Source organism: Podarcis muralis, chromosome 1 (genome assembly GCF_964188315.1).
Source record: "Podarcis muralis chromosome 1, rPodMur119.hap1.1, whole genome shotgun sequence".
NCBI classification, from domain to species: Eukaryota; Metazoa; Chordata; class Lepidosauria; order Squamata; family Lacertidae; genus Podarcis; species Podarcis muralis.
In genome coordinates, this window is record NC_135655.1 from 124608482 (window position 1) to 124635987 (window position 27506).

Here is a 27506-nt window from a genome sequence, read left to right on the forward strand (position 1 = left end):
AGGACAGATCCTGAAGCTGAGACTCCAATACTTTGGCCACCTCATGAGAAGAGAAGACTCCCTGGAAAAGACCCTGACGTTGGGAAAGATGGAGGGCACAAGGAGAAGGTGACGACTGAGGACGAGATGGTTGGATAGTGTTCTCGAAGCTACCAGCATGAGTTTGACCAAACTGCGGGAGGCCATGGAAGACAGGAGTGCCAGGCGTGCTCTGTCCATGGGGTCACGAAGAGTCGGACACGACTAAACGACTAAACAACAACAACAACACAGTTGCGATTAAAATTGGGTTTGGAATGGCAAGAGGGACGGGACTCCCTGGTCTAGCCTTGCTGGTGCGGAAAGCAAGAGACACTGAGCGGCTCAAAAACGCATAGGCGGTCACTTCCTGATCGCTTTATCCAAGTTAAGAGACCGGTTGGCTGTACCAGTCCTCCCTCGTTCCCTCCCTCTCTCACACACGTGCCTCTTCCTTTCTCGGTTTGGAAGGAGCCACGCAGCCACAAGCAAGCAAGCAAGGAATTCATCCAGGAAGCGGCGGCGATGCAGTTTAAAGGGCCTGACTAGGGCATCTTTAGAGAAACTCTGGGCTTGCAGATTTTGTTCACATCTGATCCAAAACAGGGAGGTAGCCCCAACGAGCTCTGTGCAACCTACTTCTAGGAAAAGCCGTGCTTCGCCAGGGAGGCAGCAGCTACTCTTGGACCCGGTCGCCTCTTTCAGGGATGCTTCCAAGCCAGTCCAAATAGCTCCGCTTAGCATCTTCCGCCCAGACTTTCAAACTGTTTCTCTGTGATGTACACACCGCACAGTCCCTTAAACGCACTTAGACTTGGAGAAGTCCAGCTAACTACCAAGGAAGGGCCCGATCCAGCCCAAGGGCCAAGCAGGCGATTCCATGCCCCCTCGCTTCGAGGCTCGACCCACTGGCGTTTACTTTGGAGTAACGGCTTCTGCGATTTTATGGGCAGTAAATTAGGATTAGTCCTCTTGAGCTCAGTGGGGACTTCTAAGTAAGCGTGGACAGGATCTGTACGTAGGCCCCGTCCGGATCCTGACCATGTGGGGAGAATGGCAGCGGGTGCCGGATTATTCTAAGTGAATCTAAGGGGCGTCAGGCTGCAATCCTATAAGCACACGCCTCGTTGAACTCCATGCGACTGATTTCCGAGTCTGCGCTGTGAAAGTGCTTCATTTTGACTGGATTGCGCCCACTCAGGCGGATTCAGCGCCCTTCTCCTTTCCGATCAGGGCTCCTAAGTTTCTCATCCTTTTTCCCACATGGCATCGACCCTTAAAAGTTTGTCCATCTTTTCCTCAGAAAGCCCTGTTAGTAGATGGCAGACATGAGCGTAATCAGGGCGGCAGCTGACCCTCCCTAAATCAAGCAAATAAAAAGTACTTAACTAAAAGTATAAACAATCAGAATATTTGAAATTGAAAAGACAGATTTTTCTGAGCACTTGGGGGTCAAAAGAAAGCAAAGTAAATCCAGTGTTGTTGAGACACTTCATTCCGAATCTGCTAGGCGGGGCCAGACAGAAGATGATGAGAGGTGGGGGGTCCTGCCACCCCGCCCCCTAACGTAAATCCTGGCTATGCCCATGATGACAGACCCGAAGTCCTAAGTCTTAAGAGAAGTTTACCCATCTTTCTTGCTCGCTGAAGTTGGCTACGTTCGCAAACCAAAGCGAAAACAAGCGCCCTGCGCCAGGAGAAGGCGCGCGGCCCAAAGCGGAGCATTTGCAACTCGTTGGAGATGTCAGGTTTCCCCGCGCGCTGACGAAGCGCAGATGCCTCTCTAGCCGAGAGGAAAGAGGCGGCGAGGCTGTGTGGGTCGCCTGCAGTGGGGCACAGGCTGGGCAAATGCTGGGGAAGGGGGCGGCATCTCTGACACGCCGCCGGGACCCCTTTGGGAACCCTCAGACATGTAGCGAGGGCGGGGAGGGAGGGATTTCTGAGCAAGGGTTTCCTGGAATCCGAGCAAGCCACGCCGCCCTCCATTCTCTTAACTCAGGGTCTGGGAGGTCTCCCAATTCGGTGTGATCGCTGGGAGGAGGAGCTGGGGCAGAAGAGAGGTACCGGGGGCTGGAAACCGCAGGTGTGGGGGGGGGGAGTTGCTCTTGCGCTCTGGCCCTGCGCGCGGACTTCCGGTGAGAAGGACCGATGCTCGACTAGATGGGCCTGGGTCTGATCCAGGGCTCTTCTTCTGGGCTTCTTCACACGCTTGCAGAATATGATGGTGGCCCCTGGATGTGGGTGACCTTAATTTAGCAATACCGTGGTACCTCGGGTTACACACGCCTCGGGTTACATACACTTCAGGTTACATACTCCGCTAACCCAGAAATAGTGCTTCAGGTTAAGAACTTTGCTTCAGGATGAGAACAGAAATCGTGCTCCGGCGGCGCAGCGGCAGCAGGAGGCCCCATTAGCTAAAGTGGTGCTTCAGGCTAAGAACAGTTTCAGGTTAAGTACCGACCTCCAGAACGAATTAAGTACTTAACCCGAGGTACCACTGTAATTTTTATATTATTATTATTATTATTATTATTATTATTATTATTATTATTATTATTATTAGTTTTAATAATTCCTAGAGAAATTGGTCTGTAGCTCAAGGGCCATGGGTCAAAACAGTTTGAAAGAACCTCCTTGGACAGGGGCAGCGTACCCCCTGAAAACCACATGGCTGGGAAGGCTGTGCTGGGTCGGAGACCGCCCCCTCCCCATCTGATCCTGGAGGGCAATGCTTAAGAAGGGAGTAAGCTGCTGATACGGAGGTGAACTCAGCAGCCCACACCAAGCATGTTCTGGAGAGAGAACGATCCTTCTCCTCCTTAGGCGGAGATTTAACACGCTGACCTGTTAAATCTCAGCGCCCCGCTAGGCAAATGAAAGTGGCTCGTCTTGCTGGTCTCCTGATTTATTCTCCGCCGCTTCCGTGGGTCGCTAGGAACACGATTCCACTCATTCCAAACAGACTTTCCCCCTCCAAGTCACACCCCGACCCCATTTTCTCCGCTTGACGGGGATGGGAAGGGATTTCACTTACGGTATTCAAAACACAAGTGAAAGCGCGAAAGCCAGTGGCAAAATGACCTGGCCCCATAATGTTAGTGATGGGTTGTAATACAAACATGTATATACAATGGTACCTCGGGTTAAGTACTTAATTCGTTCCGGAGGTCCGTTCTTAACCTGGAACTGTTCTTAACCTGAAGCACCACTTTAGCTAATGGGGCCTCCTGCTGCCGCCGCGCCGCCGGAGCACGATTTCTGTTCTCATCCTGAAGCAAAGTTCTTAAAGTGAGGTACTATTTCTGGGTTAGGGGAGTCTGCAACCTGAAGCGTATGTAACCTGAAGCGCATGTAACCCGAGGTACCACTGTATTCGCAACACTGATTTACCATTGCGTTAAGGCTTCGTCTTATTCCCGTGGAACCTATGGATTGCGCGCCTGCGGGATCTTGCAGCTGGATCGGCAACGTTCACAGGCGCGGGATCCTATTCAGCCAAAAGCAAGCGTTTCGTCGACCCAGTTGGTTTCAATGGGAGAACGTTGGAGCCTCTCCTTGAATTTAATGTGATTTTTAAAAGTGCTTTAGCTTCCTTTGACTGAATCGTGCTCGAGGGACTAGCTGTTTCAGAATTTAAGTTTCCTGGGTGTTAAAAAGGAGGGTGGGCGGGGAGTGGGCAAGAGAGACAGGCTTGCGCGGCTTCTGCACCGCGCGCAAAGAGCAAGCAAGCGCTTTTGTGCCCAGCAAGGGCAAGCGGCTCTCTGCCGTCTCAGCGGTGAGCGCCACACTCCCTGCTAAGCAGGCAATCGGAGGCCAGCAGAGGCGCCTCTCGCGTCCAACCTGGTCTTTCTCTGCAGCCAGGAGAGCAGTGTGCGGCGACGCGGCCGCTGGCAGATCAAAGTCACCTCTCCGCTCTGTCGCGTCTCCGGGGAGCAGGCAAGCGCGAACATTCATGGCACTGGCTCCGCTCCGCGCAGCCGCTGCCCACCCTCCAGTCACCCTTGGAGCAGCTCCCGCCAGAGGGACGCAGGCTGCAGCGCAATGGGATCCAGCTGCTTGCTGGTGGCTGACTGGCTGCTTGCCTCCCCAGAAAGGACCCGAGAGAGGTCGTGCGCCTTAGAGAGAGGGCGCAGAAAGAGGGCAGGGGGCCCGGGGCGCGGTGACAAAGCTGTCCTAGGCTGGCTTCACCCAGGCTGGGAGTGAGCTTCACACACACTCTCTCTCTGCCTTCCCGATTCCCCGCCTCAATCTGCAGTATGGACACAATCAAACGGGCACGCCTTGCCTGCTCTAAAGAGGGAATAAGGCACGTGGAAGAGGCGTGCACGGTGCCGGCTCTTTGGACACTCGGTAGAAGAGGTGTGCTGGCGCAGCTCGATCCTCCGTCTGCTGTTGCCTCGGTCAGATCGAGTCCCCTTGCGTTCCGCAGGACCTGCGTGCGGATAACTGGGGCCTTAAGCACCTGCAATCCTTACAAGGGCGTAAATCCCTCGAAACCCGAGTGGGGCTTAACAGCCGAGCAACTTCGGCTTTGTGACGATCCAGCGGCATATGAACGTGAGATGAAATCCAGCATCTCGCGCGGAGCCTCCAGCTCTGCAATGGGTCGGCCCAGCGTTGTTTAGAGGCTGCATGGAAATTATGCCAACTCCTAGCGACTTTTAACGAAGCTAACGGATGCTTTGCACCCTTCTGTCTCAGAGGTGTGCCATAGTATTAATTGCCATTAAGGCTAATTAATATTATAGCACGAATGCTGGGAACAGTACAGTACTGGTACGAATAATGCCAGGGTTATTGATACTGATCGCAGCCTCCCCTCGGCCACTAAGCTCTCTGGGTCACCCTGAGCCAATCACAACCTCGTAGCCTACCTCGCAGGGGTGTTGGGACAAAAGGAGACTTGCTACATAACCACTTAAGCCGCCTGGAGCTCCTTTGGAGGAAATGGGGGATATGAATAAAGAAGTCCAGTTTAAAAACCAGTGTGGCTAATAATTGTAATAAGCATTTATATACAGCGCTTTCATCCTTCAGGCGCAGGTATCGTGTTCCAACGAAGACCTTGTAACGTCATCGATGGGACTGATAGATGAATATACGTACAGGGAAACTGAGGCAAGGAGAGAAAAAGAAGCTTTCCTCCGGCCACACGGCGATTTAATGGTAGAAGTAGGAGTATCGACTCCCTTGCAGTTAACAAACCTATTATTCTGTGCTTGTTGCCCCAGCAGCTTCCACACCAAATCTTGCTACTACGCACCTATCAAGTCCCGCCCCGGGCCCTTCCTTTCGCCCTCTCCTGGGTCTGCCGCCTTTTCCCGTTTCTTAGCGCGGCGCAGTGTCTCCATTTCCCGAAGTCGCATCTCGGTTTGCACGCGAACCCACAAAACGCCCAGCGAACCCGATAGGAAACCCGGGTCGAACTACCCGGAGAGGGAAGCAGCCTGGGAAACAGCAAGCAAATTGTGCATCCGTTTTATTTTTTCTTCTCCATAATATTGAGTTTTTAATATACAGTTGTCGTTTTCGATTCTTGTAAGCCGCCTGGGACGGGCTTCTCCAGGAAAAACGGCATGCACATATTTTTAAAAATCCACGCCATTTACTTCAATGAATTTAAAGACCTTTGGCGGCAATCGTACACCCACTTAATCTGAGGGTGAACTGAACGGGGCTTATTTTCTTGTAGACATACATAGGCTTGCAGTGCTGGAAGTAAATCGTCCCGCTGAAGTCATGCCCTGTAGCAGGTAGAGCGCTGGTCCTGTCTCGCGTGGGATACTAGGTTCACACGTGCGCATTCATTACTTTATGGCTTCGACGTCCATTCAGCATGACACGTGCTTGCGCTTCACTTTAGGTCTTCGCGCGTGCAGCAAAAGCGTAAGCAACCATCAACACTCTCTCTCTCTCTCTCTCTCTCTCTCTCTCTCTCTCTCTCTCTCTCTCTCTCTCTCTCTCTTCTGCTTTTAACTAATTCCCAGAGCGGGATACCCGTTTAAAATAAATCCTGGCACTCCGGATTAACTGGTTATGTTTAATGCAACCTTTTGACCCACAGCCCACCTAGTGAAAAAAAAGACGCCTCCGTGGTTATTTCAGCAGGCAAGGGCTGCGCTCGGCCTTTCCATGACTCCAGAGTAGTTACTCCGGTTTACTGGCGGAGACCCTGCTCCCCTTTCTCAGCCAGATTGCTCTCCCCAGCACCGTTTTCTATCTATTTTAATAATACAATTCCATTTCTTCTTGCGATCCTACCTGAACTCAATAGGACCGACTTCGGAGCAGTCTCTATAGGATTGATTGGTGAGGCGACGCGCGGCCTTGGAGGTTAAAAAGCCCCGCAGGAACTTGGGTCCCAGTAATGTGATTTTAGATAGATAGATAGATAGATAGATAGATAGATAGATAGATAGATAGATAGATAGATAGATGGATAGATGGATAGGATCGGGCTTGTCAATAGACGTTCCCTCTCCTTTTCCGTCCCCTTCTCTCCAGCCGCCGTCACGTGGCCCTGTTGGCACTGCGAGAGACGCGCAAGCAGCGCGCACCACTAGGCGCCACGACTTTGACACGTGTCCAAATAGGCGATCCTCCCGGGTGGGGAATGCCTGCTCGTCGCCTAAGCAAGCCTGCGCTGCCCGTCCGATAGATCGCTGGGAAAGGTGGGAGCAGCGAAAAGGTAAGAAGAGAAGAGAAATTTGCCGAACTTGGCTCCCTTGCTCAAAGGCGTCGCTTCTGGATTGGGATCCAAAGCAGGCGCCTTTGCCCGGGGCGGACCAGAAGCAGGTTTTCTTGGGAGTAAAAAGCCACGCAGGTCGATAGAGTTTTACTCCCAAGAAAGGCCGCTTTGAAGCAAGTCTCACTAGCAAGATAGGAAGGCGACTTCCTAGCAAAAAGGTGTCGGAGATGGCAGGCGCCCGGGTGTGTGGAGAGGTGTGATGACCCGTTTTGTTGCACGGATGAAGATTTCACACGTGCCGGGCCCGGAGCCTCTTAAGAGACACGCTTACGGACTGGGCAATGGCTTTCCCGGAGCCCGGTTGATTTAAACAAGACTCCCGGCCTTAACTCCGGCGCTCTGCCTCCATGGGGTCTACCGCCTTGAAAGTGAGACTTTGCCAGGATATGAGCAATCCCCGCGCACGCCCAACCCCAGACCCCTTGGCCCCGCGACCACAAGCAATTTTACTTGGTGGTAAGCGTCCTTGGCTTCAACGAGACCCTGCTGGGGTGTAAACTGCGCCAGGTTGGGTTCTCGGCAAATTGCTGCCCAAGGATCGCGATGGTCTTTTGCGCAGCGAAAGCATTGGCAGAGCAATCCTGTCTCCGCTTTCTCAGATGTAGGTCCCGGGGAGTTCAAATCCGGGTAGAATTTTGCAACTTCTCAGAGCATGCCTAACCATGTCTACTCGGAAGTAAGCCCTGTGGCGTTCAATGGGGAGTTTGCTCGCTTCTATTGCAACCGAACTTTCTTCCAGGTATGGGAGGGGTGTGCGCGTGTGTCGGAGCTGGGGGTGCCTTCCCTCAACCGACTTCCCTCCGAAGCGTTCCGGCTTAAACCAGGCCGCCTCTCTCACCTGTCTATCAGGTCTCTCTCTTCAATCAGAAGCAATAAAGGTGTCGCTGGGGGAGGGTGGGGGTTGGTCTCTTTCGCGGTGTGGCATTAAAAGGCAGAATAATTGCCGACCGAGGGAAGAGAGCCAAGGAGTTCTCGCCTTAAAAAAAAAAAAAAAAGGAAGAAGGAAGAGGTGGTGGGGGAGAGAGAGAGAGGGAGAGGTTGAGTGAAGAAAGCCGAGGAGGAGGAGAAGAAAAGGAGCAGACGAGCCCCGCCGCGAGATGGGGACACCGGAGTAGCTCTCTCGCCTCGCTGCTTCCCGGGAGAGAAGCCAAGGGGGAAGGAGGCGGGCGCTTCGTGGACTAGCGGCGGGCGGCCGCGGCCTGACCTGGTCCCGCGTGGGTCCCGGAGAGCGCGCGCGAGGAGGCCCTGCCACCGGTGAGCCCCCAAAGGCGAGTGGGTGGGTGGAAGGCGCCGTCGGGGGGAGGCTCCGTCGCCTGCCTCTGCTAGCCGAGCGCACAGAGGGCGCTTGGGGGGGGGGGGGTTGTTTCCTCGGGAGGAGGCGCCCGAGCTCCTCTGCTTTTCGCCACCATTGGGAGCTCCTCGGGGCGGAGAGCCGCAGAAAGAAGGTTTCAGAAAGGAGGCTCGGGAGCAGGGAATCCGCGCGCGCACTCTTCTCGACGCGCAAGGAAGGGCTTTTCTGAATACTCGCGCGTAACAAGGGTCCGGCATTTGTGGAGGGGGTGTTTCCGGACCCTCTCCCCCGCTTGACAAAAGCCGGCCCTGTCATTCTCCCTGGCCGCTGCCCCCTCCTCACCCTGGTCACTGCCCCGTCAGTCCTTCCTCACCCTTGGAGATACTCGCGTGTCTTCCAGTGTGTGTGGGGGGGAGGGAGGTTTAAGGAAGGCTGAAATGGAGGTGGAGGTGTGAGGATCTAAGCAGACTTTGCACCGCACCTGTGGACCTTTGAACTTCATTCTTGGAACTGCTCCGTTTCCAGCTGATTGTTCCCTACCCACCTCTTAACACCCAGCGTCAAAAGAGTGTGTTACAAGGTCTTTCTCGCGCCCTCTCTTAGCGGGTGGCGGTCAATTTGCCTGGCAACACCCCATATATTTGGGCCGTAAAAAAATCCAGGAGGGATGCGCGCAGAGGTCCCAAACTTTGGCCAGCCGCCTCTCCAAACCCTTCCCTGTAAAGTCCCTTGAGATTAGGTGTAAGTCTTGAGGCGAACCGATAGCTCTACTTTTGCCTTTCGCGTTTGCTTTGAGATGTTTTCGCCCACCGTCGCGCAGATTTATTTGTTTTTAAGCCTAACGTTATCTTTGTGATGGGCTTGGGGAAAAATGAAGTACAAGCGGCGGCGGCGGAGGGAGGGGGAGGTGGAATCAAAATGTTGCTGTTTTTGTTGTTGTACTGTTCATCGTGCTGTGTCCGAAACTTATTTTATTGATTTGCGTGTGTGGCGAGGGGGCAGGCATTAATGAGAGATCGGAGATAAGTATTGGTGCAAATCGAATTAAGAAAATAACATATTTGCAAGGTCATAGGTTGAGATCCGTCATGGGGACGGCAAAGGGGACCCCCCCCCCCCCAGTTCAGGGAATCCGCTATGTGGGTTCAGGTACCGAATCAACACGTGTTTGGGTGCATAGCGTTCTGTGCAAAACGAGGGTGCGTTCAGCATCCCCCGCTCCTGTGGTCGTTTCGACCTGTTAATTTTCCTTTAAAAAATAAGAAGCGAGGGTGGCTGAGACGCGATTTTGAAATGAAATCGAGGTGCAAAACAAAACAAAACCCCTTTCCCTCTCTGCTTTCTTTCACCCCTGCAGATAGTTAAAAATGTGAGAATATACTAAAAATATTTAATAAATATGAACCATGGGGTTAAAAAAAATCGCGGTTTTGGGAACAAACCGAGCCAAAGGATTTTTTAAAGTTTGCGCGCGACCTACTAATAATGTCCATAATATTCCAGCCCTGAAATCCCATTTGGTGTAAATGCGCGGACGCGTGAAAACAAATTTAGGATCTCGCCTTTTTGTCTCCAGGCGATCCAATGGCAGCGTGGATTTCTTAGCTTCCTGTGTTGTGCTTCCAGGGTCATTTAAGGGAGAGCAGAGTTTGTGCGTCATCAAGGCTCGGCTACGACCTCCAGGTCTGAGAGCCAACTGTTGAATTGGAGTTTAATTTGAATGGAACTAGGGTCGGCGTGCTTTTTAAAATCGAAGGCGTCTGCTTTATCGGTCACAAGGGCGTCTATTAAACAGTGAAAGTTGGAACAAACGAAATGACACCCCCCGCCCATCTTTTTAAAAAATAAAAACCATTTAGATCTCTGGCGCCACACCCTTGTTGAGACATTAATTGTGTGCAGTCACGCAGAGGATACAATGATGTGTTTATTTATAGCATTTCTATCCCATCTTTCACATTTAAAAGCATAATCGCTTACCTGCATGATAGCAATGTTTAAAATATTTGTGGGACTTACAACACCAGTTAGGGCAAACTGAATGATGTTCAAAACTGGTCCACAGGGAACAATTAATTTAAAACCAATTGGCGTGTAAATAAAACAAGACGAGCTGCCAAATTGTTAACATCCAAGTCTGAATTAAATAGGTTGGTTTCATTAGAAAGCGTAAAAATAAAAAAACTTGATATTCCCCGGCCTAGACACACTTGTTTATCTGCGCGTGAACCACCATAGATATGTGGTTCACGCGCAGATAAACAAGTGTGCTTAGGCCGGGAATATCTAGTTTTATTTTTACGCTTTATAATGAAACCAATGGAAATTACTTAACAAGCTAATGGACACGGAGGATTTCGGGGCAAGTCTTATTAAACATCTGGGTGGTGATAATTAACATTAACAACAACTTTTCCCAGGCGCAGGTAAATTATGTGATGGGTTTGGGGGGTCTTCCTCGCTTTTCAGATAGGATTAGGCGATTTCCCTTTCCAAAGTTCCCTAGCGTGGGAATGTTCTGATAGATCGAGTCTGGGTGCGAGATGCGTGTGCATTTCAAATTCTCCGAAACGCCGAAATCACGCGCACAGTTGCCGCATGACTGGTAAACAGCCCGATCCCTGTGCTTACATGGAAGTAATCCATAGATCACAATGGGATCAACTGATCTGCAAGTGGGATTGCATCCCAGGGTGTGGCAGAGGCATTCCTTTGAGAATGATCTAAAAGCAGAATTTAATAAAATTCTGAGAATGAAAACAGGCTCCTGCGGCTCCCCCCGGTTAATGTTTAACATTCTTTTCTCCTCCTCTCTGTTCAGTTATAGTTAAGGCCGCGCGATCCATAACACGCTTGGATGGAAACAGTTTTGCTTTTTATGGGCTGCTTGCTGAAACGATGTAAGCCGCCTTGGGCGTCTCTTCGGAGACAAAGAGGTGTGTAAAATACCCCAAACAAATAAATAAAAGTATTTGAGAATCTCTTCCCAAATTTGTGATTAATAAGAGATTGCCCATTCTCGGTTCAGTCAGAATCTTCCTTCCTTATCACCTGCGCTAATCCCCTTTTAAACGATCTCCTTTGCGGATCAGACGCAGTCAGTACTTTGCACACTTCTCTAGAAACTCGTTCCATAACTTTTCCCCTCCTTATAGGAGGGGGTCAATAGGCCTCCCTTCTTCCTTTAAAAGGGTTCTAACACATCTTAAACAAACGTGATTCAGTTCGGGGTGAGAGCGAGCGCAGTTCACGGGATGCTGCAATTCAGATTATACAGGTTATAACAAGAGCAGACGAGGGCAGGCCAGGAGTAGAATTTGTCTCCTTGCGCTGCTTAGACGTTTCTCAAGAGTTTGCGCGCGACTCCCCTAACCCTTTAGTCTTCTCCAGCAATGAGTGCTCCCTTTTGCGTCCTTGAATGGGTGTTAGGCGTGTGAGGCCAAGCTGTGTTAATTGTGTTCATGCCTTGAAATTCGCGTTTAACGCACAATTCAGCTTAATGCCGGCATTTGGCCTTTAAAGTGCAGGCGTCCACGGCCTCTTTTATACGCCAGCTGCCACAAACCATTCGGCGTGCCCTCTTGCAGAAATATGTTTAGGATGGGGCGGGAAGAGGAAGAGGCGACTAATCCTAAACTCGTTTAAGTTCCGGGGAGCTCGGTGGGGTTGTAATAGTTTTTTTATTGGGAGATCAGCGCAATCCATTTTAGCTGAATTTTATTTCGAAATAATAGAGACAGATAAAATCTCAAACGAATACCGAGTCTCCTTATTATCTATTATACCTATTATATCTCAAGGGGTGGGGTGGGGGCTTCTGCGTCAAACCCGTTTCCTAAGCACATCCAGGAGGCGAAAGCCGTCTGGAGAACTTTAGCAGTAAGAGGGAGACGCGATAAAAGATGGACATTTTCTCCTGCTATGTGCTATCTGCGTTAGGCACGTGAGACTTCTACCTTGCCGAAGCTAAGCCTGTCTGGTCAGTGCCTGGGAACCCACATGTAAGCCGCCTCGCGTTCTCTGGTAGAAGAAGAAAGGCGGGCTACAAATGTAAGAAAATGAAATTAAAATGATATTAAAAATGCGTTTATTTGGGATTCACTCCCATTAAAGACTCATGGAAAACGCGCCCAATGCAGGGTGTGAATCGAAGTGTTCCCTGTAATCCAATTTGACCGCATGAGACTGGAGATTTGATCTTTCTGAAATGTAACTATCGGAAGAGCAAACCTGATTCCTTTCCACGAAGGGCGAACCCACCCTTTCGGCCTGTTTCGACCGTTGAAGGGTTGTACGGCTTGGTGGGCTCAACTTCCAAGAGAAAGCGCAGAACAGGATGACATTCCAAATCCGACGAATGAGACTTGTATAGCGCTTGCGTCTGTCCAAAGCGCTTCGCGGCCATACTACTACTGCTTAATCGCAGCCTTTAACACGGGCTGGTATTTATGACTGTGTTGCTTGAAGCGAGTTAGTGGTAGAATAGCAGGGGGGAAGATTTGAGTCTGGGGTTTGTTGACACGGAAAGGGCCCGAGTTCAGCAGTGGAGCCCGCTGCTTTGCATTCAGGTGGTCTACTCGGTACAAGAGCGATGATTCCCAGCTCAGTATGTGCACCCGCTCCCTCCCTCCCTCCCACCCTCCCCCCAGCACTTGAGTCTCCTAACCTTAAACAAGTAGCTCTTAAGCGGATTGGGATCCTGAATATATACAGGTCCCATTGGGTTGATGTAAGGAAGAACTGGGACAAGGGTGGCGCTGTGGTCTAAACCACTGAGCCTAGGACTTGCCAATCAGAAGGTTGGTGGTGAGCGACGGGTGAGCTCGCGTTGCTCGATCTTAGCTCCTGCCAACCTAGCAGTTGGAAAGCACGTCAAAGTACAAGTAGATAAATAGGTACTGCTCCGGCGGGAAGGTAAACGGTTTCCGTGCGCTGCTCTGGTTCGCCAGAAGCGGCTTAGTCATGCTGGCCACATGACCCGGAAGCTGTAGGCCGGCTACCTCGATCAATAAAGCGAGATGAGCGCGGCAACCTCAGAGTCAGCCACAACTGGACCTAATGGTCAGGGGTCCCCCCCAAAAATAACGAAGAAGTATTACGCCCCTCGCTGCTTCATCTGAGCTCGAGGAAGAGAAGGGGAGGAATTCACCTGCACATCTTTCCTCCAGGGATGGGGAAGCTGTGGCCCTCCAAATGTTGTTGGAGTACCACAGCTCCCCTCATCTCTGACCACTTTAGCTTTAAACGCAGCCTCCATCCCTCCCCGCAACACAGCACGTGAGAATTTGCAGGTTTTGCACAACCGTGTCCTGCTACGTCTCCCGGTGAGTGAGAATGCGGTCGCGGCTAGGCAGGTAAGCAGCTCCAGGGAAACTTTATCCTTCGGGCTCTGGAGCTGAGCGCAGACAGGCGAGGAGGAGCTTACTACAGCGGGCAACACGAGAGACGCTCCCTCGTCCTTCGGCGCGCGACACCCGGCCTGAACGCGCGGGGGCGCTGCTCGAAGGCGAAGCCTTTGGAAAGCCGCGCAAGAGCCGGATGCCTCCTCCGACTTCCAGCGCAGAGTCTTTCCCTCCGGATTATTGCATCGTTCAAAGGCAGGTTCGGGATCAGGACGATCAAGCCCCGTTTGCTCTGAAAGGGAAAGCGCGGGGATCCAGTCCAGTAAAGCTGGGGACAGCGCGGGGAAAGGAAGCCCCCTCTGCGCCTTTATGACGCCGCGATCCAAAGGAACCTCGTGCGCAAAGAGCAAGCCTCCTTTCCCCGCTGTCCTTGCTAGCGCATCCCAGCGGATGTGCAACAGGAGTCCGCGGTGGTGTTTCTGTTTGTGTGTGTTGATCCTCGTTTCCAGTTCAGGATGGGCGCCTCCCGCTTGGCCAAAGGGAGATGGAGAAGGAGGAGGAAGGCCTGCAAAACTCTCAGCCTTCCTCTCTGGAAGCAAGAACCGGACTGGCCCGCGTTATCTCCTCCTCGTCTCCTATACTTTAGTCCAGCAGGCATCTATTTCCCACAGCCCTCTCCGGCCCATTAAAAGAAGTCTCTTACAGACACTTCCTTGGGAGTTAAGTCCCGTGGAATTTTGAGGGAGTGGCATTTCCGAGACAGTGAAAATGCAATTTAAACGCGCATCGGATCTATGTTTAGGATCGGAAGGCCCATCTCTCCACTACGACAAACGGAGGCGTTCCTCCGCTTCTCACCTTCGGGAAAGTTCATTCAGTCTGCTTTGTTGGCAACTGAGAAATGTTTTCCCCCCTTTATCTCAAGAGGGGGACGTTCGGGCCCTTTCTCACGTTACACCGAGTCAAATTTAGTGTATGCCCGTAACTGGGAGTTGCGGCCAGTCTCAGGTGCCTGAGGCGCACGCGTCTCTATGATGCGGGCACTTTCCACATTCGAAACGGACATGTATATAGATACACACATATACAATCACACAAAAGGTGTACATATATATATAAAAGGTGTATACTTCAAGCATCTTAAGTGAAACGTGTGAATTGGGTAAAACATAGACACGCTGCCTTTCTCGCACGCAGCCTTTCACTTTTAAATATATCCTCCAATCACATATGAGCACATAGCCTTCCTTTTCCATAGACTGCCCATTTCCCCCCCTCTGCACCTTTCCCTGTATGACTTTGACACATACACACGCGAATTCTAATGGAAACCTAAGGTCTTTCCCAGGAATGCATTCACACCCCCCCCCCCCCCTGCGCGCAGACCCTTCTTTGCTAAATGCATTCCCAGGTTGCGATTCGCAGCCTATTTACTCCCAGAAAGTTCTGCAGCCACAGCCTCTAACCCGAAGCCGGTGTCGCTGCCCTGCCAGTGTCGTCACTGCGGGACTTCTTTGAGAAGTCTCACGGTGCAATGCTAGCCTTACCGACTCGGAAGCAAGCCCCACTTGGGTCAATGGGCCTTACTCCCAGGTAAACAGGCATAGGGTTGCAGCCGAAGGCGCAGGGCCCGGCCGGCTACATATATTCTCTTGCTCTCCATAGAAGTCAAAGGGCCTCTCCTCTCCCTCTCCGAGGAAATGGGCCTTTCCTCGGAGGCCGCTGCGGCTGCCTGGACGGTATTATTCTTGGGCCCATTCCGCAGAGCCGGTGGCTTGAGGCTGCGGGTCTCCGCCCGTTCATTGGAACGATGTTAATTCACTTCCATGGCGGCCGGGCTCCAGGAGGAGGCCGTCGTGGTTTTCTTCGCCTCCCCTAAGAAAGGCAGTGGAACTCCCTCTTGCAGAGGGGCTTTCCCCGACGCTTCTGATTTTTTAAAACTAAATAGACTGTAAGCTCTTTGGGCGAACTATTATCCTCTCCCCGGGCAGATAAGAGACTCTTTTTAGCCAGACAGAGGCGCCTCAAGGCGCAATTTGTCAGCCAGGGCGCTGGAAGCCGAAGCCAGCAAATAATTTGGAGGGTTTGCGTGACCTTGGCTCGAGAGCTTGTTGCTTCTGCAGACCTCCGAAGTCTGAGCGCTTGGCTCTCCAAAGGAGATGGAGAGAAAGAAGGACTCTGTAAGACAAGAGTTCGGATGTCAAAAGGAAGCATCAGAGAGGCTCTCCTTTGGGTTATTAAATCCATATCGGAAAGGGGGCGCAGAAAAAGGGACCCCCGCGATTCTCACGGAAGGAACGATGCTGCAAAAGTACTTTCAAGAATGGCAAATGTTGTGAGTGGTTTGACTGCCAAGGGAGACTCCCACCAACCTGAAAGGGTCTTAGTTGGTTTAAATCAAGCTACAAGACGTTTTGACCCGAAATGCATTGAGAACTCTTTTATGCCACTGGATTTGCCCTGAACTAAAGAGTCCTCTGTCTTGGTTTTCCTTTTTCCTTTTCAACTACTCAAATATTCCAAAGAATAAATGCCTCCTCGAGTTGGATTATTAAAAAAAAAATGCTGAAAAAGTAACGTTGTTAGATAATGCAAATTGATTTTATATTTAGCAGGAGAGGGGGAAAGTTTTTCCTCCTGTTCAAATAAAGACAATATGTGAAAACGATCAACTAAGAAACCATACATAATTTGAAACAGAAAACGCCTTTATTGAGCGGGGAGGATTTGTAAATTTATTAAAAACTCTTGTGCCCATCCATTTATTCCACCCCATGCAAATGTGCTTATTTCCGCAACTGAAGCATACGATATTATTATTATTATTATTATTATTATTATTATTATTATTATTATAAACAAAACACTTCGTAAGAGCCACTTGGTAGATGTTAAAAGGCAGTAAATTCAGTTTCATGCCGTTTTACAATAATCTGAGTTTAGGAATAACAACGCTTAAAACCTTTTTGGCGATGGGACAGCCACAAGGGTTTACTTTTCATAAGGGGTTCCAGGGGGAAAAAAAGTTTAAATACGTCAAAAGAAATCCAAACTGAAGGAGGAAGGAAATGGCGAAAGAATAGAAGCTACATTCGCAAACCGTTGCGACCAATTTTATGCACGTATTTAATTGTATGCATTATTCAAAATGATCCCAGGAGCGGCTGAATAATTTAAAATCAATAGTTTCCCTAAAATCTTTATAAAATATTAACACTTTATAAAATATGAATAAGTTAACAATCCGGTTGTATTCGCTGCAAGGAGGTTGAACTTGACCGTCCTGCGATCAGCCTGTTCACACAGAGCGGCGGCGTGAAACGCGATCAGGGACCGAATGGCAGTCAGGATCTTCGGCTCGTGGGCTACATGAAATCGCTCCTTTAAGGAGCTTGGGCTGACTCTCTCCAGCCATCGGTGAGAAGAAGAGTGACGAACCAACCGGGGAAAGGGGAAGATCCTGCCTTTAAACCTAACCCATCAGAACGACTCCAGCCCTAAAAACCGCGCGTTCTTCCAATTTTGGCCACCAGTCCGGATCCTAAAGGTAAGAGGACCATTGCCATTCTCCTACTACTCACCGGCTTGTCAGATAACGCCTCCTGGCAAATTAAAACAGCCCCTACCCCGCCCGGAAAATCCCACTAGATTTAACTTCTTTTTTAAAGTTCTCACGCATTCAGATCGTTTCCCCGCTGCTTTTCCAAATCCGCACAATTTACTTCCGCTAGTTCGGGCCAATGCTCCAACTTCCAGTCGTTTGCAAAGAACACTACGGACACCGAACTACATGTCCAGGACCAGGGCAAGAAGATAAGAGACATAACCCTCACCTTGAGTCGTCGGAAGCCTATGCCCGTGCCCCAAAAGTTCAACCGCGCACGCGACCTTCGCCCCCGCCTCCCCCCCCCCCCGCGCCTCTTGCTGCCAAAGCAAGATGAAGACGTCTGGACGAAGGTCTTCAAGAAAAGATCTCTTAAGATCCGGAAAGAAGGAAAGAAGGAAAGAAGGAAAGAAGGAAAGAAGGAAAGAAGGAAAGAAAGAAAGAAAGAAAGAAAGAAAGAAAGAAAGAGAAAGTTAGTTCATCCTCTGCTGCAGAACCGCTGCCTTTCCCGGGATGGGTGGGGCCCTCTTGCAACCTACTCCGATTTCAAGTGGAAACGATCTGGAGTTAATCTCTTACCCGGATCAGGGGCTTCTCCGTGGTTCCCAGACTGCCAGCCAGCAGCACTTCCTAGTGCGGGCCGAAGCCCGGAGAAGAGAAGAGAGAGGAAAAGAGAGTGGCGAGCCCTCTGCAGTCTATAATGATTCCCATCCTTTGGAGACGCGAGAAGCGAGAGAGCAAGAGCCGCCGCCGCCGCCCCGCTTGCTGCGCCAGGCTCCGAGCTCCAGCAGAGCCCAAACCCCAAAGAAACAACAAGCGCCCTTGACCGAAGCCCAGGCATCGGCGGGCGACTGTTCCTATGTTTCTTTTCCTTTGCGATTGTGCGCGCGGGCGCGTGGCAGCGGGGAGCTGCTCCAGCTTTTGTTTCCAAGCCGTCGAAGGCAGGCAGGCAGGGCAGGCCTCGGGCCCAGATCGTCGCGGTTCTTCTCGACATTCTCCAGGGCGAAGCTCGCGGGTCAACTTGACCTTGGGAGCAGCACGCACCTAAGCGCAAAGGAAAACAAGAAACGAAACAAAAACCCACCCACCCCGCTTCCCTTTCGCTGCAGAGATCGAAGGGGTGGACGGCTGCTTTGGGGTTCCGATTGCCCCAAGTGTCAGGGGGGAAGGTCTTGCGGGACAAAAGCCCGGGCGCTTCGGCTTCTCTTAACTTTCTGAACTTCGGATTTAGGAGGGCCAAGTTAGGCTCTCCATGGATCACTGCCTTGCCGTGGCGAAGGGGCTTGAACAACTCAGAGAAGCTATGAGCTACGCCGTGCAGGGCCACCCAAGATGGACAGGTCATAGTGGAGAGTTTGGACCAAACGGGATCCACCTGGAGCAGGAACAGGCAAGCCACTCCAGTACCCCTGCCAAGAAAACTCCATGGACAAACAACAACGAGAAGTTAGGCTCTGCGAGTGCAGGCGCACCTAGCTCTGCAAAGGGTCCCTGCGTGCTTATTTCGGAGCGACTGAACGAGAGGGAAAGACTGATTTACAACACCCCTCCTTCCGCTGCGAGGATGTTCTGGAGCCTGTTCCATAACAGTCGAATTCTTATTCTTTTTTACTTTGGTATACTAAACTGATAGTGCAACCCCATCGGAGTGGCTGGGGCAACTCAATCAGATGGGCGGGGTACAAATATAATAATAATAATAATAATAATAATAATAATAATAATAATAATAATAATAATGATGATGATGATGATGACAACAATTAAATCAAGCAAGCCAGTCCCTGGGTTGTAATCTACACTGTCTCGCATGCGCTGCAGGATCCCGAATCGGAGGTTCCATCACAATTACTGCCATGTCCACACAGCGCCACCATTTAAAACATTTAAATGTATTACAAGTTGTAGGGCAAAAGGTCGGACTAAACCGCTCGCTTCGCAAGATTGAAACGCGTCCCTCTTTGGCCGCAACCCCCCCCCCCAACGCGCATAAACGCGCAACCCCACGCATGCTTCCGAAGAGGGTGGGTGGGTTTATTTTGACCCTCTAGCGCCACCGTAAAACAAACAAGCCGGGCTCTCTTAAGGTGGGCGCGCCAAGTTCCGGAGCTTCCCCGGCAAAAGCACCGAGCTTTTTGGGGTGGTTTTTTTTTTAAAGCCGCGGTGCAGGGGGACGACTTGGAGGTGTGGGGAGAGAAGGAGGGGCCGGGGGTGAACGGCGACCCGCCTGCACAAGAAGGTGCGGGAAGAGAAGTTTTTTTTTTTAAAAAAGCAGAGGGATTCCTTCCGCGCCACCTTAAATGCTGCGCGGGTGCCGCTTCAACTCTGAGGCAGAAGCAGGTCCCCGTGGCCTGGCCTGGGTGGGGCGGAGGAGGCGAAGGGAGCGGCGCCCCCCCCCCAGGGAAAAGGAGGGTGTTGAGCGGCTTCTCTCCCCCCCTCAGTCTATTAACTACCCCCCCAAAAGGGGCTGGCGGGGGGGGGGGCGCAGCGGCTCCCCTTCACGGGGCACCGTCCCTCAGGGGATGGCCGTTTCGAGCGGGAGAAGCGTCGCCTCAGCTCTCTCTCTCTAACCACTGAACAGCACCGCCATGACCTCTCCTCACGGCCGGCCCCGAAACAACAACAACAAAAGACCAAGCCCCCTCCCCCTCCACACAAAGCGGCTCCCCACGCGACGGTTTTCGGCCGCCTCACGAGCCACCCCACGCGACACGACCCCTCACGCCACCCGCGCCGGACTCCTGGAATGCGCGCGCCGAGAAGCGGCACGCGCAAGATAGACCGTTAATCAGGCTGAGGAGACGGGGGGGGGGCGGTTTGGTGAGAAGAGCAGAAAGGAGCGGGCGGCGAATGTGTGTGCGGTTATTCGCTCGCGCGCTTTCTCCTCAGGACTGAGGCGGCGGTTGAGGCGGTTCCCGCCTCTCTCTCTCTCTCTCTCTCATATACTCGGGGCGGTGGGGGGGGGGGCACACGCGGCTCCCTCTCCCTCTTGGCGTGAGGGCGCTTGTTTGGAGGCCTCGGGTCGCTGCGGACCCGGGGAAGGAGGCGCCCGGAATGGACCCTCCCGCGTTTCCCTTCCGCCTCCTCGGGTGTCCCGGGCGGCGGCGGCGGCGGCCGCTGCTCTCCTCTCCTCACTCGCTCCCTTCTGCCGACCCAGCAGTCAAACCCCCCCTCTCTCTCTCGCCCCCCCCCCCACTCCACGCCGCCCCACCATTTCACACGCCTCTCCTCCCTCCAACCCGGCCCCCTTTCCCTCCGCGTTACTTCCCTCGCTCCTTCTTCTCTCCTCCCCACCATTCCCGCCTCTCCTCGCCCGCCCGCCTGTCCCTCCCTGCCCGGCGCCTTAAGTTTGCTCTTCTGCCTCGCCCGTGTGCTTGCGCGAACCGCCGCGTGTCTCCCATTTATTATATATTTATTGGGCTTTAATTTCCTGCCAGGCGAGCCTCTCTCTCTCTCTCTCTCTCTCTCTCTCTCTCTCTCTCTCTCTCTCTCTCTCTCTGTCCTCCGCCTGCATGCATGCATGCAAAACGGCAGTGCTGGCGGCAGGAGCAGCAGCAGCAGCAGCAATCGCAATTTGCAACCCCCCTCTTTTTTTTTTTTTTTGGCCAAGAGGAAGGGCTCTATCCTGCCCCTAAGTTAACATAGGGAGACTATTTTTAGGGAAGAGAGGAGGAGGAAGAAGAGGAGGGGGAAGAAAAGAAAAGTAGGAGGGGAAGAAGAAGAAGGGAGGAAGCTGAGCTGTTATTTTGGATTCCAAGAGGAGGGAAGGAGGAAGGAGGGAGGGGAAGGCATCGCCACCAGAACCACACCAACCCTAAAGTGGGGCGGGTGGGGGGGTGGGGGAAAACAAAAAAAACAAACCCCAAAGCGAGGAAGGACAACCCCAGAAAAGGACTCACTTTGCTTGATGACTCAACGCAACTAATAATCATTTGTCTCCTCTCTGGCGAATCCCTCGTGTTGTTGCTGGTGCTGCTGCTGCTGCTGCTCTCACTGCCTGGCGGAGGGAGAGATTGAAAGTGACACATCGGGCGCTGCTTGCCTGCTCGGCGGCCACCAGAGCACCGGCTCCTGCTGCCTCTTCTTCTCCTGCTCGTTCGGGATAGCATCTCTCCCTCTCCCCTCTTTAGAGGCAGCCTCTCCACCCCTTTTTTTCTCCCCCTCCCCTCTTTGATTTCTCTCCCCCCCACCACCTTTTTTTTTTTTTTTTGCTAGAAGGTGAGAGAAATTAGTTTTTCCCTCCCTCTACTTCCTCGTCGATCCCAGGGCTCTCTCTCGCGTCTTCTTTCGCATTCACAACCACCTCGGGTGCCCTTTCGGGAAGAGCTCTTTCCTCCAAGCACCCAAAGCCCACTCTGGCGCAAGACGGCGAGGCATCCTGACCTGGGAGCGCAAGCCTCTCCCCCCCCAAAACCATCGGGACTGGAGGTGGCGGTGGGTTGGGGGAGACGAAATAGACGAGGAGAGAATAATAACGTGCAGAGAGGAACCCAGAAAACTTTCCACCCTGGATTCTCTACTTTTGATCCATGGACAGAGCCCAACTCAGCCAAGTTACGGACAGACTATAAGCAGTAAGTACTCCAGGAAAGCTCTCCGATGTTCACGGCGGTGGTCCTGAAAGGTTTCTCTTAAGCAGCTAGATCGAAGCAAACAAAATAATTTACGGATGTCTCTCGCTGTGACGGAGGTGCTTTTGGCTGAAATGTTGCTTTTCTATATTACGCTCCCATTTGTTTGTTTCTGCGTGACTCCGCAAACTGCTCTAGCCGTGGCTTTTCTCTCTCTCTTTTTTTGGTTTTTGCTGCGCTACGTTGTGTAATCAAGCTTGAAAACTCAATCTGCTTGAGATAGCAGTTCGGCACAAAATATCGAACCGACCTGCCAATGCACATTCTAGCAAAGGGGAAATCCCGGAGGATGCAGGGATTTTTTCCCACCTCCCCGCCGATCAAATTTGTACTTTAATGTTCCTTTGCCTAAGAATAAACAAAACAAAGCGGGAAAGAAGCGGCAAAGAATGGACTTAAGGCATCGATTTCTAAGTGTGTTTAAAAGCAGAGAGGAAGATGCCTGGCACGCAGTATTATTTTTTTAAAATGCTTTTTAAAAATTAAGTTTGGAAGTGGGGTTACATTTTTAAGTGTCCTTAGGTGTCAAAATAGATCTGCCTGCCATTCCTTCCCAGTTCTCCCGGTACTGGACCCATTTTTAAATGTATTACTAGGTACCTAATTGAACCTCTTTACTAGTTCACACACCATCTGAAATGCATTAGTCTATTGAATACAGTGTACTGCATACTTGCTTCTAAATAGATTTGTTTGCCCAAGTCCCTTGCTTTTCTAAATTGCACTCGACCCCAGAGACGAAAACCGTAGCCTCGGTACTAGCAATAGCTTGGTTTATAAAGCTGAAGTTGAATGAATGATCAACTTCCGTGACCCTTCCTTGTTAGCTGCCGGCTCGCGAGCAGCAGCAGCGTCGGAAGCGCGTTCACAAGTCAGGTGCAAAAGCGAAGCCTTCTGGCTAAGGTCCTCCATGCTTTATGCAGATCGTTTTAATTCTGGCTTGAAGTGCTCTTCCTTTTTTAATGTATATGTGATTAATTGATACATTCAGTTTGGATGCTTCTGAAGTGGTACTGCTCATTTCTTTTCTCCCTCTTCTCTCTTTCTTTCTAGGTCCTTGCTCCTTCTATTGTGATCTGCCTGTGGGAACATTGTCTCCAACTCAAAGTAGTATGGACCGGAGAAGTGAGAGTCCCTGTCTAAGGGATAGCCCAGACAGAGGGAGCGGCAGCCCTGATGTCAAAGGTCCTCCCCCTGTGAAGGTGGCCAGACTTGAACAGAATGGCAGCCCTATGGGAGCCCGAGGGAGGCCCAATGGCTCTGTCACCAAATCAGTGGGAGGTAACAAACCTAGTTGAACTAATGTATACATAACAGGCTGACGGCTGTGTTACAATGGCACAGGGTGTCAGGGTTCAGGTTGGTGAAGCTTGAGTGTCTCTTGGTGTAGGGTTACAGGAAGAAAGTCAGTGGCAGACTGCTAATGTCCCTCTTGCTTCTTTCATCAGTAACCAACAGCCTCATTATGGTTAAACAGGAAAGTGGTTTATACAGAAGGTGGCATATTTTGGGCATCTTGCCACTGTGTATGAGGTGTTAGCTGGTTATGTCACTGTTAGAGTTCTTAGCTTTTCCTGGAAAGCTTAAAGGTGTTCCGTTCTCTGCCCCTGTGTTAGAAGGACATATAAAATGTTTTGGGGTTTTTTGTTTGGCTTTTGTTCTGGGTTGCTTTCTAAATCGTGCCTTTTTTGCACTGTTACTGTATTTGGATCATGGGACAAAGATATTAGTTCTTTAACTCAATTAAAAAGGATCTTAATTATATCCCTAGTATTTTACAGTTTAACTGGAAGCTAATTTAGAATATTTTATAAAAGTGTTGGAATTGTAAAGTTAAGCTTATTTTACTTGTATCTCAGAAAGCGGGTTGGGGTTTTTTTTTTAGTCTTGTAATGGGCAAAATCTAGTCATTTTCGTAGCTAAGAATGCATGGAGAAAAAGAATTTGTTCTTCAATATTTTATGAATAGCTTGTTTCTAAACAGGAGTACCGGTAAATTGCTGTACTATACACCTTATGATTCTAGTTTATTTGCCGTACTGTTACTGTACCTATTACTAGTCTAGCTTATTTGAGATTTATGGAATCTAGTTGAGTAGCTTAATTATGTTCTAGGGAAGTGATCCCAACACGCTTACTTGGAAGAAAACTTTTCATAGCAATCAGTAGAATATAATACCAAGTAAATGTACAAGATAATAACTTTAAAGAATACTCTCCGAAACAAAATGGGATATTTTTTTCCTTTTATGGACAGTTGCTAGAGTGATTTTTTAAATGCACTGATAGAGTTGTTGGACAGTGTATATATCATTTTTTCTAGATACTCTTTCTTCCATGTTCTGTAGTGTGATTTCAGTGTCTCAAGTAGATGACTTAAAATCCCAAACATGCAGCTGCTTAAAGATCTTTAGTTCTGAATGTCATGATTTCTCACTTCTTTTACCTTATCTTTGGACCCAGATATAAGTGCAGGATGTAATATTTCTGCACAGTTTCTAAAGAAGAAAAATACATACAAAACAGGTTGTTCTGCAAAATATGTAACATATTATAATGCTTATGGTCAAAAATCTTATTGCATAGGAAGAAATGCAAGAAAATGCAGCATAATACCATTGCACTGCTTTTAACAAAACATTTCTTGCTCAGTGGGATTAGTAATTGCCAAAGATTGTTAAGAAGCTGTAGGTTGAGGTTATCTTCTTCCCCTAAGTTAGTTATCTGTATATTCTAAGATAATCTTGAGTAAAGACAGCTAATAGTGGATACAAGAGTTTAGACAATGCTTAGAGAGTTGGTGAATGAACCTTTTTCTCACTGTTGCTCTTATTGATTTGTTCTTAGAGGCAAAAAAGAAAAGAAAAAGTGTTAAATTAAATATTATGCTAGAAAGAAAGTTTAAAAAGTAATAATGGAGTACTTATGGATTTGCTGCTGACTAAATCTTTCTGTAGATGTTTCGAGATATGCCCTGCAGTAGCTGGGGGCTATTTGAAACATTATTGCTTTTTAAGAAAGGGTTTGCGGGTTTGTGTTAATGTCTTTTGGGTTTCTAATCTACACTGAGGTGTGTGTGGGAGGCTTATTTTTAAATTTTGGCCTATGTATGTTTCCAGATTGCTTCAGTGCTTTGCCACAAGAAGGTCACAACAGTTTGTGATATCAAACTGTTCAAACTGTAGACGTTCAGTCAAGTGTGATGTTGGATAGAGGATTTTATTCAGTTTTACATGAAGACTTTCATTACTCAAGGCCAGCTCCTAAGGGGTTACCTTTTTATGAACTGCTGATACATTTTTTCCTGTTAACTTTTTGTTTCATAAAGTTTCTTGTAGTCCTTGTACTTTTTGGCTAGTGTTACATTTTTAAGTAAGAATGAAAAAATGTTTTATTTCTCAACTTAGCCATACATATTTTTTTAATGTAGTTTTAAGTCCTACTATCTTGATAGGGCAATGTTAGTTTTAAATTGATCGTCATTTTATAATAAAATCTTTTAGGATAACTAGCTTAACTGTCTCATGAATGGCTTTTTGCTACAGCCCTTTCTAAAACTGTTTTAGAAAAAAGTGACCACACTTTTCAGTACAAATCACAATGTGGCTTTAAAAGCTGTATTGCAATGGTATGAAAGTTGTACCTTTACTGTAACTGTAACACTCAAATATGATTTTTATAGAGGTGAAAATAGTTATACCAGAAAGGGAAACTAAGGCCATATGTAAAAATCTCTGGCCTATGAAAGTTAGTTAACAAGATACTATCTAGTTACGTTAATATTCAACATGTAGTATAGTTAAAAGAATTTCCAAGATTTTTCATCTATGGTGGGTTTGATATTTAATGAAAAGCTGAGGAAAGTTCCTGAATTTCACATCAGTTGCTTTAAAAATAGCATGACTATAGAACCTTAGTTCTCTTGTTTCTCTTTGGGGGGGGGGGAGTAGATAATACATGGATTATCACTATGTTCTATTTGATTAAATAATGAGTTAACAGATCTGAAGACACGGCCAAGTGATGAACTTATATTGGTAGACTTACTATTTTTAGAATTCCTTATTCTTTATAATGATATCTCTAAGTAAAGGCAAAAACTTGCAAGGATATGCAATTGTACTTCACTGCATTTTTGGGAGGGGAAGGCATGGTAAAAGAGATTTTACGGGAAGTTCTGTAACTAGTGGCATAATAGCTGTTCTAGAGTGAAACATTTTTTGACATTGGGAAGAGAGATAAAAGTCTTGAAAAATCCTAAACAAATGCTAAGCAGGGTGTGGTAGAAGTAAGTTTCCCTGGGGACTTAAAAACCTTTTACTATTTACAGTGTTAATTTTAGTTGAAGTAGTCAGGGTTAACTTTTTTTGCCTTAGGTATTCTAGCACTTCCTGCAGTTACCTAAGTAGTCTGTTTTAAACATCTATGTAATAAAACAGAAGTGCTGTGATACTCATGATTGGCAGTTTTTATAGTGAGACTGTGGGAGAAAAAGGCGAATATCTCTTTAAAACACATATGACGCCTGGGAGAGAGGTTAAAGCAAGCAAGAGCTCTGTGGTGTTGACAGCTTTATATCCCTGCTGGGTAACATTCACTTACTAGAATTGGCGTCCCCTCTCAGTTAGTAATTCGCTCCATAAGGATTTTGAAAAAGGATGATTAATGGCCAGGAAACTCAGATTTGTAAAAATCCTGATTAAAATGTATCTGTGTTCACGATTCTTCAATTCTCATGTGCATTTACATTTTATTAGTCTTTAAGAGATGGAAAATCAGTCTGAAGAACTGAAGTAAAAACCGTGCTTAATAATTAAGGCTATGATCCTAATTTTACTGATTTAGAAGTGTTAAAATCAGTGGGGGTTGCTTTAAACAAATCTATTTGGTGAAATAAACTGAAATATAGAATCCACTAGCGCCACATGCTAAAATCTAGTATAATAGTAGGATATTTCACCTATATCAATTGATTCCTATAGTGGTGGTAGAAGCTTGAAGTGCCTCTTTTTTACGATGTTAATACTGATTCAAAAACTGTTAGAAATTTACCTAAATAGAAGTCGAGGGGCGGCGGCGGCGTGTTTAACAAAGTTATATTTTAATATTTTATTGGAAGACCAACCTTTTGTGCTATTTCTCAGTGGGCTATATAAAATAAATGATATCCTATACAGTTTAAATGTTAAGAGAAATACGCATATTTTGATAGAGCTGTTTTGATTATAAAATATTCAGTTTCTGTCTTTTTGGAAGTTAAATATAGGTACACTTCTTAATCTGGTTCAGTGTTTATCAGATAAATGATAATTATGTCTTAAAAAGCTAGCAGAATAATTTATAGCTAGGCCTTAGTTGGGGTTAACTCAGAATAAAAGGCCCATTGCATTCAGTGGGAGTTACTTCAAGAGAAGTTTGAACATGGTTGCAGTGTTAGATACTGTGTCATTGAATTCAGTGTTTCTTACATCCAAGCAGAATTACAGCCTTTGTTTTCAGGCCTAGCATACTACTGTTGACAGCAGTAACATATAAGTAATTACTACTAGTAGTAGAACCAGGTGTAGGAGTATGTTGTGACCCTTTATTACTGTTGACAAATATAATGATGGGAAATCAAGGTTAATGTTTGAAGCATTCAGATAGGACACATTGATCAGAGCATTGATGTAAGTTGTCATCTGAATATTGTGTGTGACAACTGTTAATGTGATTTACTGGTAGAGAATAATACTTTGTATTTCATTACTGTTCCTTCTATTCATTGTAACTGTGTGAGAGGTATATTGCATTTCCTTTTATTTGTAAAGGTTGAATATACCTTGATTACGAAAGCTAGTTCAAATGACAAAGACAGGTTTACTCTTGC

General features: G+C 48.6%; 1 protein-coding gene and 1 long non-coding RNA gene across 5 annotated transcripts in view; one reads left to right on the top strand and one right to left on the bottom strand.

Annotated features, from left to right (window-relative positions):
* LOC144325203 (uncharacterized) overlaps positions 1-21181 on the bottom strand; it is a 62446-nt gene extending 41265 nt beyond the window's left edge. The window contains exon 1 of the long non-coding RNA XR_013390527.1: positions 20906-21181. This is a non-coding gene — a long non-coding RNA (uncharacterized LOC144325203). The remainder of the gene's footprint in view (positions 1-20905) is intronic.
* The window catches only part of SATB2 (SATB homeobox 2), a 134880-nt gene continuing 113954 nt past the window's right edge, over positions 6581-27506 (top strand). For 2 of the 4 annotated variants that reach the window (XM_028751604.2, XM_028751612.2), the window contains exons 1-2: positions 21450-21580; positions 22691-22918. In XM_028751604.2, coding sequence (XP_028607437.1) covers positions 22750-22918 — 169 coding nt within the window. In that variant the 5' untranslated portion in view covers positions 21450-21580; positions 22691-22749. Of the gene's footprint in view, positions 6710-13365; positions 13385-21449; positions 21581-22690; positions 22919-27506 lie in introns of those variants that run through there. The other 2 variants (XM_077917774.1, XM_077917778.1) reach the window with 2 other exon arrangements.